Source organism: Gambusia affinis, linkage group LG07 (assembly GCF_019740435.1).
Source record: "Gambusia affinis linkage group LG07, SWU_Gaff_1.0, whole genome shotgun sequence".
Classification (NCBI taxonomy): Eukaryota; Metazoa; Chordata; class Actinopteri; order Cyprinodontiformes; family Poeciliidae; genus Gambusia; species Gambusia affinis.
In genome coordinates, this window is record NC_057874.1 from 972,446 (window position 1) to 985,274 (window position 12,829).

The 12,829-nt window shown below is 36.7% G+C and overlaps 1 protein-coding gene across 2 annotated transcripts in view; it reads right to left on the reverse strand.

Moving 5' to 3' along the window:
- pdzrn3b (PDZ domain containing RING finger 3b) overlaps positions 1–12,571 on the reverse strand; it is a 119,177-nt gene extending 106,606 nt beyond the window's left edge. For both annotated transcript variants that reach the window (XM_044122269.1, XM_044122267.1), the window contains exon 1: positions 11,708–12,571. In XM_044122269.1, coding sequence (XP_043978204.1) covers positions 11,708–12,421 — 714 coding nt within the window. In that variant the 5' untranslated portion in view covers positions 12,422–12,571. The remainder of the gene's footprint in view (positions 1–11,707) is intronic.
- Between the last annotated feature and the right edge of the window lie 258 nt (positions 12,572–12,829).

Here is a 12,829-nt window from a genome sequence, read left to right on the forward strand (position 1 = left end):
GTATTTTTTAAAAATGTTGCGGCAGAGATGTTCAGTTTTATAAAGACCCAGCTTTGTGCAAACCAGGTCTTAGATAACTGGATAATATAATTAGAACTTAAGAGAGTTTGGGAGGAATTACAGTACAGACCAAAAGTTTGGACACTTCTAATTGAGTTCAATTAGAAGGTGTGTCCAAAAGTCCAAACTTACAGTCCAAATACTGTAAGTATTTTGAACTAAATTGACTTGCTGACAGAAAGTAACCAGTCTGGTATTAGGATAGCATTAGTAAGAGACTGTTGGAGAATATATCGGGTTTCATCATTATACCATGAGAACTACAATATTTAACAAATTTAAAACATTACTGCAATATCAATGTGTGAAATATCAAAATAGCAAAGGACTGCCTGCAGGAAGTGCTTGATAGGATTAGATTTCAAGTCCCATGCATGCAAATACTACAATAATATTTTTGCCCCATTGGAAAGATTTCCGCTGCATTCAGTGCCCATGCTTTATGCATAATTTTACTGGTCAAGACGCTGAAGCTCGCAAAGTGATAGGGACAACTTGATGAAGAGGAAGAGGAAAAAAAAGTCAGGAAATTTATTTCGGTAAGACTAAAAAAAAACAACAAAAGCAAACTCCTGTAGAGTTTTTCTGTATGTGGTTAAGACAGAAAGAAAACAGATGTTCCATTACAAACACCCTCTACTTTCACACTAAAGTATAAAGGCTTATCAAACTAACCTTGTTCTAATGTCATTAAGTGTAGTGGTAGAATCACAGAGCTGGTACAGTAAAAATCTTTTAACTACATTTTCTAAATTTAACACAGACTGTTTAAATGTCAGCAGTCGTTATTCTGCTATAACTAGCTAAAGTGTCTGCTATAAAAAGTGTCTTGGAAACTTGAAACCTCCTTTTTTAATATGGAAATCTACTTGGAGCTCTACATTGATGGTTCTGCCAGGAAGACACATAAATAAGAGTCAGACCCTTCATTTATTTTCTCCCACAATAGCAGAAACAACCACAAACATTTTAAATAATGCCGAAAGAATCTCTCCTATCTCATCCAATGCTCACAACCTGAAGATCAACTTAACAAAAAATCCAGTCTAAATGCTAAAGTAGTATGCAGAAATCTTATGCTTAAGCAGTTATAACTGGGAGACACAACATGTTATACAACCTTATAAATGCCTCACAATATTGCAAGGGAATTTCCAGTCTTCCTGATGTCTTACATATCCCCAAGGCTCTATATTTTTGATTTATTGTAGTGTATTCTTGGAATGGGTCATTACAACATTTTTATTCTATTCATTTTTAGGTTGTTGCAGAATCGTGTTAGGCCTTGTAATCTCTATCCTGCCTCCAGACTTAGTCTTGCATAGACCTTCCTAATAACTGCTAGAAAAGCTATAGATCGTAGCATTTCTGATACTATGTTTTTCAATAGGCGTGACTGGAAATGCCATGTCTGGCACCCTCCAGTTGTGGAGCTGTGCATTGTGGTCAATTCCATATTTGTTCTGACGCAACCTTGAAAATAATCCAAAGGTTTCACGTTTCCTGTCTTTCTCTTTCCAAACCTTCCAAACAAGCCAAACCTGTTCAGTCAGTTCCCACTGCTACTCTTCTGAACTTTAACCTGCTCTCGGGGGTCTGTTAGTAACAATTCTTTTATCAATTGCTCTGAAATATATACAACCTCAAATCCAAAGTAAGCCAAACCATCCCTGTGTGGAAAAAATGTTATCCCTAATTTCAACATCTAAATTCCTTCTTCTTAAGTGAAAAAAAGGTTATTAAAGTACACTTATTTAGTTGCAAGTTTATTCTAGCTCAGTTTGTTGAAATTGCCTTTGCTGTTTTCGCGTTCTTAATAGTGTACGGTATAGTGTACCATATACGGTATAGGACAGTTGGCATGTAATTCAGTGTTCTGCTGTTTTCACCAAAACCTTTTCTTCATATTTAAGGATCAACTGACCATCTGGGATGGTCAATGCCTAATGAGTGTCTCCAAATGTTTACATTATTAATAGCTAGGGGCACACTGATAAATCGGTACTGATGTTCTTAATTTTGATATATCATCTGATACTTCATGAGAAAATAATCTGATCTACCTCCACAAAAGGTCAAAAAATCACCAGTTAACAATCACCTGACTGTTGCAAACTTAACAACGTTGTTGCTGTATTTGGTGACTTTTCAGACATAAAAAATAAAAACAATTTAGAAATCAGTATCAACCAGAATCAAGATTGCCACGTTAGGCTTTTTAAAAGAATGGTGATTGGCCAGAAAACCGGCAATCAGTGCATCCCTATTATTAGTCAAATTAATCAGAAAAACATCCAGTCGTCACTTTCAAACACTCGGCATTCTGAAGTGAGTGAAACGTACGTAGCATAGCATGACATTCAATTATGAATGACATAATTGAGTGTCTGTAGCAATGGTGTGTGTGTGATGTGCATAACTCTGGAGGGCTTCAGAGGTCAATCAGTGGAAATTCTTGATGTCAAACTTCAGAATCTCTGGCAAAACTGTCTCAGCTGTAGACATAAACTGCAGAACAAACCTATGCAACTGGACAGATACATCATTGTCATGATGACGGGGATTCAATATATCATTAGAATTCATTTCATACATTTAAATGTTATGATTCTTTGACAATTTTATAATATCTGAAGTCCTTAACCACAACACTAAAGTCCATCTTTAAGTATTAAGTTGGTTAAAACCAAAGGAATAAATTTTTTGTTGTTCTATGTAAACTAAATCCCCAGTGAATGTAAGCCTGTTGCAATAAGAAATAAAAAAATCACATCTTGAATTAAAATAAGCTTGATCATTTCCATGTGGTTGATTGATTGATTTTCTTGTTTCTCTCTTTCCACCAAAGACTGGTTAACAAAAGTCTTCAGTCTGGTATAATGCTTTCAACTAATCTGTGAAACAGTGAAATTTGTTCACAGAGACTTCAGTTTTTATTGTCGCTTTGTTTGTTAATTTTGGATATTTACAATGTCTTCTAGTTCTAATGCTAACTGTTTCTTAGAAATTAAAATGTATTGATATTTGAGAATGTGTACTTGCATGATATTCCCATTACTGTTATGTTATTTGAAAATGGTCTCAAAATAACAATATTCTAATTTATCGCATGACAATTTGTCATCCAGCAAAATTTGTTGCATCGTTTTTACAAGTAACATGACATGAAAACCTTTGGAAAACTCAGAGTCAGCCTTTCATTAATACTTTTTTTATCAAGCTAGACTTAGAGTAGGAATGAGGTAACATTATTTTCAGCTGCCACCACGGCATGCTGTTACACAAACACACTAAATATAAAGCTGATATTAATCCCATGTACAGTGTCCTAACAGCCATCATGTGCTTGTCAGGTCATAGTGGAATGTGTGTTCCAGCACAATTTCACATCACCATTAGTGACACATGCTTCCAAATTACAGACATTACCGTCTTCAAGACAACAGCTGGCTGTTGAGTTTAATACATAACCAGGAAATATTTGCTTTTGTAAAGAACAGAACAGCAAGAGCAGATAATATGCTAAGTAATAAGTACCTAAGCTCTACTAAACTCATTCAATGTTAACTGAGTACTTTTCCACCACTGAGTATATGTTTAAAAAACAAAATCTTAAACATCTTGTATTTTGTGTTTTCTATGCAGCCATGGGGAAAAAATTTATTTTGCGTTCCGTCACAGTAAGGTTTGTATTCCCTCGCAATACGCTTACTGCAATATTTGCTGGTCTATTTTGCATACAGTCACAAATGTCAATTTAAAATTTCAAATATACACATTTAAAGAGTCTCATTGAAAATGTGTTTATTATTAGCTCTTTGGTGTAAAAAATTGATTGAAAATTGATTTATTCACTGCATGTATGTTTGTGTAAGCTTGATATGGAACTACACATGAAAACAGCCCTTTAAACCATTCAGAACAACACAATCCAAACTGTCAGATGAATTACTACCACACAATAATAACTCAGAAATAATCCAAATAGTTTGGATGTATTTTTTCTTCCTTTCCTATGGAAAGTTTCTGTTTCTATCATAGGTGTGTGGTGCATTTCTATCCTAAAGAAAAATATATAAAACTTTAGGTATTACATGAGATTTTAAACATACATGAAAAGACCTTATGAAAACCTTATATAATAGCAGAAAGTACAATGAAGCATGAACTGATTAGTACATTATCGTGAAAGAATGCAAAACCTACTGTGAGGGAAAGCAAAAGAAAAAGAAAAATCCCCATGTCCCTTAGAGGGCTCCATAGTTTTGCAGTCACATAAAAATGCTTTGTAGATCAAACATTACTTAGAAATTTGAATTTGCAATTGGACTCCTACAAATTGGGCCTCTGTCTCTTTAAGAAGCTCCTACTCTTTCTGATACAATACTCCTTCTCTAATATGCAACAGTTCTCAGGAACGTGGAACTGAGAAATTGTATTATTAGATCAATAGAATCATGGATTTTTCAAATATACATGAACGAATCAAAGCAAGAATCAACTCAAGTATAAATCAAAGACACTAAGAACTGTTTTTCCCATTGCCCAATAGAACTGCCAATTCAGCCACACATTCTGTCTTGTGTTTTTACATCATATTTTTTATTGTCAATACAATAATACCACAAAACATCGTGATAAAATTCTAAGTCTATATTGCCCACAAAGGGTAATATAAACATACAGGTGTGTTTTTAATGACACACCTCGATGTTTTCAATGAGGGAATAACATCATAACAGCTCAAAAAAGTCAATTTGACATAATACCTCTACTTTCCCTGGCAAATTTAAATTTGTAGTAGTCCTTTAATTTTGCCAACATGTTTCTTCTCACTAGAAGTGATATGTTTTTTCAAGTGGCCCAGCTGGAGTCCTGACTTCCATAGAGAAACTGTTCAAAGATCAGAGTGATGGCATGGAGGCCTTCCATCTTCAAAGACTTGAAGCTGACCACCAAATAAAATTTGTGACACGGACTGCTAGAAACATGCAAAAAGCTGGTGTGTGTTCATAAGAAACAAGCTTCTAGGTTGAATATAAATAGTTCTGAACTTAACAGTAGGTTCAGTGGAAAAAGAAGGAAACAGTCTGTGACAGACATGTTTCATCTCCCAGTTTTTTGGTGAGCTTTAGCCCTCGGCATGTGTCACACTTTCCGAGTCAGTCCACCATCAAGCTGCCTCTCCCCCTGGTAGACCGCTCGGCATAGTAGTTCTAATTATAGAGTAGGCACTGTCATGCAGAACAAAAAGGAACATATTGATTTACAAAGCACTGACACGTGAGCACGAGCAAGAAGAACTCTGTAACCTTGTAATCCAGGGCGTTTAAGCTAGCGAAACATAGATTTTAGAACAGGTGTAGCAATCGTTACACAGTGACTGTGAAATAAAACAGAAACCTGACAGATCTATTTCTTTATTCTAGTGAAAATAAGTACTAAAAGTTTTATTTATTAACATTTCTGTCATAATTAAAAGAAAACAATCAAACCCTTAAATTCCTAACAGGCTGCAATGGTTAATTAAACTATCACATGGAGAAATGTAGAGAAATTAGTCAAAAGTCTGCCTAATTAGATTGAGAGCATGATTACTATCATCATATTCAGTAGAAGTTGAGTAAATTATTTATAAGCATATTAAAAAATTCATAACAGTCCATGAATTCCGATAGAAAGCAGAACGGAAAATGTGACAACACTTCTCCCAGCGGTGAGGAGAGCCAGAAAAAGAAAAGATCAGAAGCTTTTTTTGTTTGTTTTTGCTTTGTTTCGCTTAAGAACTATAATATAAACAACCTTTTAGGAAACTAGTCACTTATTCCACATACACTGGTCAGCTCAGTTTTCCTTTCCTGGCTGGTTTATTAAAAAAAGAAGAAGTTGAAATCCTCCATCTGGGGCAGAAAAGCCAAACCCGAGCAGCGCAGCGCCAGCCAAGCGATGCGTGAGGTGATTGAAAAAGCTAATATGTCATAAGGAATCTCCTCCAATTTCTCTTTTCTATGCTGCCGTTCACTCTAGGAGGTTCGCAAACTGAACCATCACATTTACTGCTCAACTGGTTACAATGAAAGGCTTTCTAAGTGGTAAAAGAAAAGTCTAAAATTGTTGTTTACACCAACAATATGAAAAGATAAATATATATAGTTATTATCACATACAGAAGATTTAGGTTTGACAGATATGACGAAAATAGATTATAGGGATTTTCAATGTAGTGAAAAAGTGTTCCGTCACCTTGGAGATGAATCAAGATCTAATTGTTGAGGAACATACACCCTGAAGCACTGAACGTTAGGGCTGCACATTATATTGTGAATGTGTTAATGGTGTGCATTTATAGAAGCATTTATCATAATAAAGTTCTTAAAAGATTTTAGATTTTTTTGTTACAACAAATTTCAATGTTTAAAATATCCCAAAGTTGGCTGCACCGATTGTTATTTTTACAATTTCTCCAGTCTTTGTTCAGTGAGATTATAAATAAACATAAAAAATCTGAAAATATGATTGAATGCACTTACTGTCAAAAGTGAAAAAAAAAAAAACACTTGAAATTTTAAAGATGCTGTATTTAGCCAGTTGGGCATAGTCTCACAGTGGTCGATGCTAACACATTACGCTAATGACATTGCCCAAAATGCTAATGGCGGAAATAATCATAATAATGTCTACCAATATTGTTGCAATAGTACAATTTTCTAATATCATTCAGTTAGGGGTGAAACAATTTCTCGAATGATTCGAGTACCTTCATTATTAAAATTCCTCAAGGTAAATTTATCTGCTCAAAGCTTCATTAAATTATGTTTTATTATTTAGCGCACCGCGTTCTGGCCCAGACATTATTTGTTTTGCGCAGCGCTCTCACCGCCACCTACGAGTTGTTGACGAAAGCTAAGTGTTAACAGCATAATGTCCAATTTTCAAGTTTGGCCCGTGTGGATTTTATTGATTGAAGATAATGCCTGGGTATTCATCGCTTTTGGGGGATCAAGTGATCACTTACACTGTAACCTTGGAAACTGGAAATTAATTTCATATCATCCCAGTCTCAACAAATGTGTCGCAACATCACGTAGCTGGTAGATGAATTTCTGTGCGTGATGAAGGAAGGTGAGAAATTGCGTCGCTAACATGAACACAAAAGCTATAAATGTATAAAAGTGAGAGTTCAACTGTTAGATTGACTGTAGATGAATACATAAACCAAAAGCTGGAGTATAGACATTTTTTATAAGCATATTTGTGAGCCTGACTCTTTATTATTAACTCGAATATAATTTCAGATTCTTGTTTAACTTTTCTTAAAGTTAAACAAAGTTAAAGTTAAAGTTCTTAAAGTGAGCTATTTATTGTTACAGGTTAATTTTCTAAACTACGGAAACGTTATTGTTACATATGCTTAAATATAAAAAATTGGACTGATGTTGATATCCAACAGAAACACTGGTGTGATGCTAGATTTACCAATATTTTATTTTATCATATTTTTTATCCGATTACTTGATTAATCATAAGGATAGTTGATAGATTACTTGATTACTAAAATATTTGTTTATAACAGCCCTACATTCATTCCTACACAACACACACACAAAGGACAGTTTTTCTCCCTAATGTATTAAAGCAACTAAGATGAACATTTTACTTGGCTTGTAGCTAGTAGCATCATTAGTTAAAAATAAGAAAAAATGTAGCATAATAATCAAAAACTATCAAACTATCAAAATCGATTTCTATTCAGAAGTTGGAATTTCTGAGTTCGAAATCAGAAAATATGTCCGAACACACAATAAATTTCAAAGTCAAACCACATTTAATATCTGAGATATCTGCCACTAGTTTCAAACCCATGAATATTCAATGAACAGTTTTGACAGTTTGATTAAATGAGAGGCAAACATAGTATTATTTATGCTTTTTTGGTGTTGTACTACCAATAATGGATATAAAGCTTTTTTTTTTTCCTTTTGTGGTGATAGCAATCAATGAACTACATGTGAATTAGTCAAAACTCACTGTTTTCAGGCATGTGCTCTTTCTGAAGCAGTGAAAAACTAATTTCTCAGCTGAGTTAATATGTCATAATAAATCTATAGCACACCTTTCTCTCCGCCTACACGCTGATTTGTAAAACCCACCTCGTAACAGATTCAATCCATTTAGCATGTTCCAGATCTGTGGCAGTGTGAGTGACGGCTAACAGGAAGGCTAGCGTACATGTTGTAGCATGGGCTTTTCCTACCATGAAGAGTCAAAATATTCCCAATGACGTATGATTAATGAGACGCAGATGTAACTCCAGGTGATAGGAATTCATCTGTGAGATCACAGAGGAAAGATAAGGTTGAAAACGACCGGCAGAGCTAATTCAACATGTTATTCGGTTTCACAAACTGTGCAGCAAACAACAAAGTTCACTGTTTGATGTGATCCAGTGAAAACCTTTTTGGGAGGAAAAATGCTTTTAGACTAACCACTCTGTCAAATATTGTTTCCTCTCATTCCAGCCTCCATTTTGTCCTTCCTCTTTAGCATGACCTCTGAAACAACTTCAGGGACTTATATGGATATTCAACTCATACCTAAAGTGTTAATTTCCTGTTTACGTAATAATGACAGAACAACACAGAAGGACATAAAGTGTGTCTCAGCGGCAGGACCAATCTGTCTCTGTAATGTAAACCATAGCTATGTATTAATAAAAGCCCAGTGAGCATCATTGTATCACTGCGAGCGATTTCAACATTTGCTCGCCTCCATGCTTCTACTGGAACACATCTGGCTTGGACCGCATCCATCCAGTGAGCAAATGAAGCCAAGAAGCTAAACAAATAAAAAACAGAAAGATGAAAAAGGAGGGATCCAACATATAAATATCAAAGGTGATGTAAAATTAAAAGGAACATTTCAAAAACATTTATGTAAGTGGGTCAGCTGTCTGTGGAAATTCCTTCCCCTTTCAGCTAGAGTTCCTAACTAAGCCCTGATCACATTCTGACCACTCCTCTCAGCTGTTCAGAGCAGCAAAAGCAGCCATCAAACACAGTTCAATAGTCAGTAACATTTGCATCTTTCATAATCTAAATCATAAGAATCTTTTCAAACTGTTTCTGTTTTAATTTTAGATTTAAAGTGATAAAATCTGGATTTCTTATCTCAGGTTTTGCTAACTGGCTGTGGGTACTTCCTGCTCTTGTGAAAAATTCCACTCAATACATAAAAGTCTGTGCAAAATAGTAATGTTGGTTGACAGGTGATTGATACCTACATGTGGTTTGGGTTGAGGAAATGGGCTGACCAGACTTTTAACGTCTTTGTTTGGGCTAAATTTGGATGGGACTTATGGGCTAAATAAAACTCCAGGTTTCATTGTATGGGCTAAATAAAAGACAAGGTCTGGCCAAACTGAAATATGGCTAATGTTTAGACAGCAACAACTTATCTGCAGTAGATAACTCTTTTGGCATCTTTATTTAGTATAAAAAAAGTTTTGTCAAAGATCTGGAGTTGTCAAGACCAAAACAGACTTCCACTATTTTGAAAACTACAATCTTCAAAATATTCATGTTATCTTATTGATTTTTACACCACCTTCAATATGCAAGACAATTACTCTGCGTAGAAATTCTGAAATGTTCCATTCTCTAAACATGCTGGGCACTGTTCATCAGCTGGCTGAAAGACTTCCAGCACACTTTTATCTGTCATCAAACAAATTTGGCTAACTGGAAATATTTCTGATCACAGAAGAACATCAAAGTTCCGGGTGTAGAAAGTGAAGGTGGGGCTGCTAACACAGTTTAAAAATTACAACCAGTTTAGCAACCAATTCATCAAAAGATTCAAGGACCTCAACTCTTAAATTTCTTCAGTGCATATTATCAGCCTCGAGGCTTCATTGAATTATGTTTTACTATTTAGCGCACCGTGTCCTGGCCAGACAATTATTTGTATTGCGCAGAGCTTTTACTTTCGCTGATGAATGCTAAGTCCTACTAGCAGCTGTGGAGCGAGGCGGTGAGGGACGGAAAGAAACGCTGACGAAGAAAGAGACAAAAACTGTTAAAAGTGTGGGATCACTTTAAGCTACATTTGTGACTGCTAACGGGGGACAATTTTGTTGTAGTCGCAACTTTTATCTGTTACCAAGGAATCCAGGATCTTATACATGGACAAAGAAGTACATTTTGAATAACATTACATGTACTTGTTAATCAGGAAAAATTATGTGAAAAAAATAGATTAGAAATGCCTACTAGAAAGTTTTCTCACATTTCAAACTTCAGCCTAAAAGTGACATTTGAATTGTATCACATTTTAAGGAAAATGCTTATTTTTAAAAAATGGAACTGAATTAGTTTTTGCTAGCATTTCTTACACATAGAGAATATGCAGCCTTAGCTACTTAAATGTGGTAGTAGCTTAAGTAGCTACCACCAAACATTACAATTTGGTACTCGATTAATAGACAAAATAAATTGTTAAATTACTTAAATGCTAAGATTGGTTCACAACAGCCCTATTACCAAGAAAGGAACAGTAGAGTTATAAAGTCCAGGCATAAATCCAAGAAAGAATTTGAGACAATATTACAAAACTAGATGTTGGCAAAACTTTGACTGAGCTTGAGTAATGTTCCACTAAAGAACTCATTTCAGACCTCAGAGATGTTGGCCTTCAAATCAAATGACATGCTTAAGCAAAATTTTGTTTTTTACTGTTAAATGTTTTCATAAAAACGTTTTTAGAGGTCAACTAGGAAAAAATATTTTACATTTTTTCACAACAAACATCAAAGAAAATTGATCAAAATTTATTGTGGCGCATTTGTGCAGATAAAATGTTTTGTAGCACTGTTGATTGACACCAAATCTGTTTGACTTTGTAAATGTGGGGTGGCTGGTTGACCATTTATCAATATCTTCAAAATGACAGCAGCACCAAACAAAAAGGTGCACAAACGTTTGACATAAATTCTATTTAATTTGTAGAAAGTGGTGGAGGAGGAGGGAACCCCCAAAAAACTCAAGAGCCTCAAATTCAAATGCATGCCTTATTTTTCAGATTTTTATAGATCCCTCATAAAAAAAAAAAAAAAATATGATGAAACTTGTGGCAGCAATATAACACTGTCTAAGTAGTGGAACCCAGCTCTTGTGTATAGAATTAGAGTAAATATTTGACCCTTCCCCCACTCGCCCCCACACTGGCTCCCCAGCTGGGACCCAGACACAGCTGACACCCGGACAGACAAGGAAGAAACTTCTGAAGACTGGACTTTTCCGAACCATCTTCCATTCTGTCAGCTCAAAGACAGGGAGGTCCAATAATAACAACATAACAACAACAAAAGTTTTTTTTGTTTGTTTTTTTTTTAAGTGACAATATATTCAGAAATAGATTTTACAGACTTCTAAGGGTGGTCATGAAACCTTCGTAGGGATGCGGATCATAAGTCTTTGACTCCTAAATCTCAGTTGAGGGAGAGTGTTTCCTGAAAACTTTCTGAGTTTAATAATAATAATAATGATAATAATAATAATAATAATAATAATAATAATAATAATAATAATAATAATAATAATAATAATAATAATAATAATAAAAGTACAACTCTCAGGGCAGAAACTTTTACCTTGCAGGAAAAAGCTACGGTCTTGGTGAGCGAGTCGATCCTCTCGCTGTACTCGGTGAATTTCTTCTGGTACTTGAGCGCCGTCATCTGCAGCTCGCTGTGCACAGCCGACAGCTGGGCCAGCAGCGTCTTCTCCCTCTGGTTGGCCCTGATCGCCTGCTTCTTCAGCTCCTTGTCCAGGACCAGCAGCCTGCACTGCAGCGCGCCGTTCTGCGCCTTCAGGGCTCTCACGCAGCAGTGGCCGCTCGACTTCTGCTCCCGGTGCGTGAGCGTTAGCCCGCAGCCGCCCTCGCAGATCCCCGCCGCCCGATGCTCGCACGCCTCCCGCATGTGCGCGTCCAGGTCCCGAGCGCTCACCACCTCCTCGCAGCCTCTGTTGCCGCACTTGGCCGGGGAGAAGTCGCACGTCTCGGCGTGCTCGGCCAGATGCTGCAGCGTCACCACAGCTTCGCAGCCCCTGGCATGATTGTCGCATTTGATCTCCAGCTTCAGGATGAGGTTCTTCAGCGGCAGGACGTGGTTGAGCTCCTTGGCGGAGATGCGCTGGCACTTGACGGGGCAGCTGCTCTGCTGGACGACCCAGGGCAGCACACAGCCGGAGCAGAAGACGTGGCCGCACGGAGTCGTCAGTGGGTCCTCCAGGACTTTGTTGCACAAGTTGCATTTGAAGTCCGGGTCTACGGTCCCCTTGAAGCGGTCCAGTTCGAATCCCATGGCGCCGTTTGTCCCCCCCCCCACCCCAAATCCCCCGAAATCCAGAAGTCAAACTCGCGGGCTCCCCCCAACCCTCGGTAGGTCTTGTGTCGGAGAAGCAGCGGGGCGTTCAGTTGGTCATTGGAGGAGCGACTTACCAACTCTGTTCGTTCACAGACCAAAACTCTGCTAATTGAGTGGGACTTTTTGTTGCGTTTACATGTGCCTCGGAAATAACAAAAAAGTTGGGGGAAAGTTTTTGAGTAAAAAAGAAAAACAGTACTCTCGATACTTTATTAAACAGAAACACACGTGTTGCTTCTTTGAAGACGGATAAAAGTTTAATACAAAAAAATCGTTTTATTTTTAACTCAAAACTTCGCACGTTTAGAAGAGATTAGCAAGAAAAAGTTATTTTAAGTCAGTTTC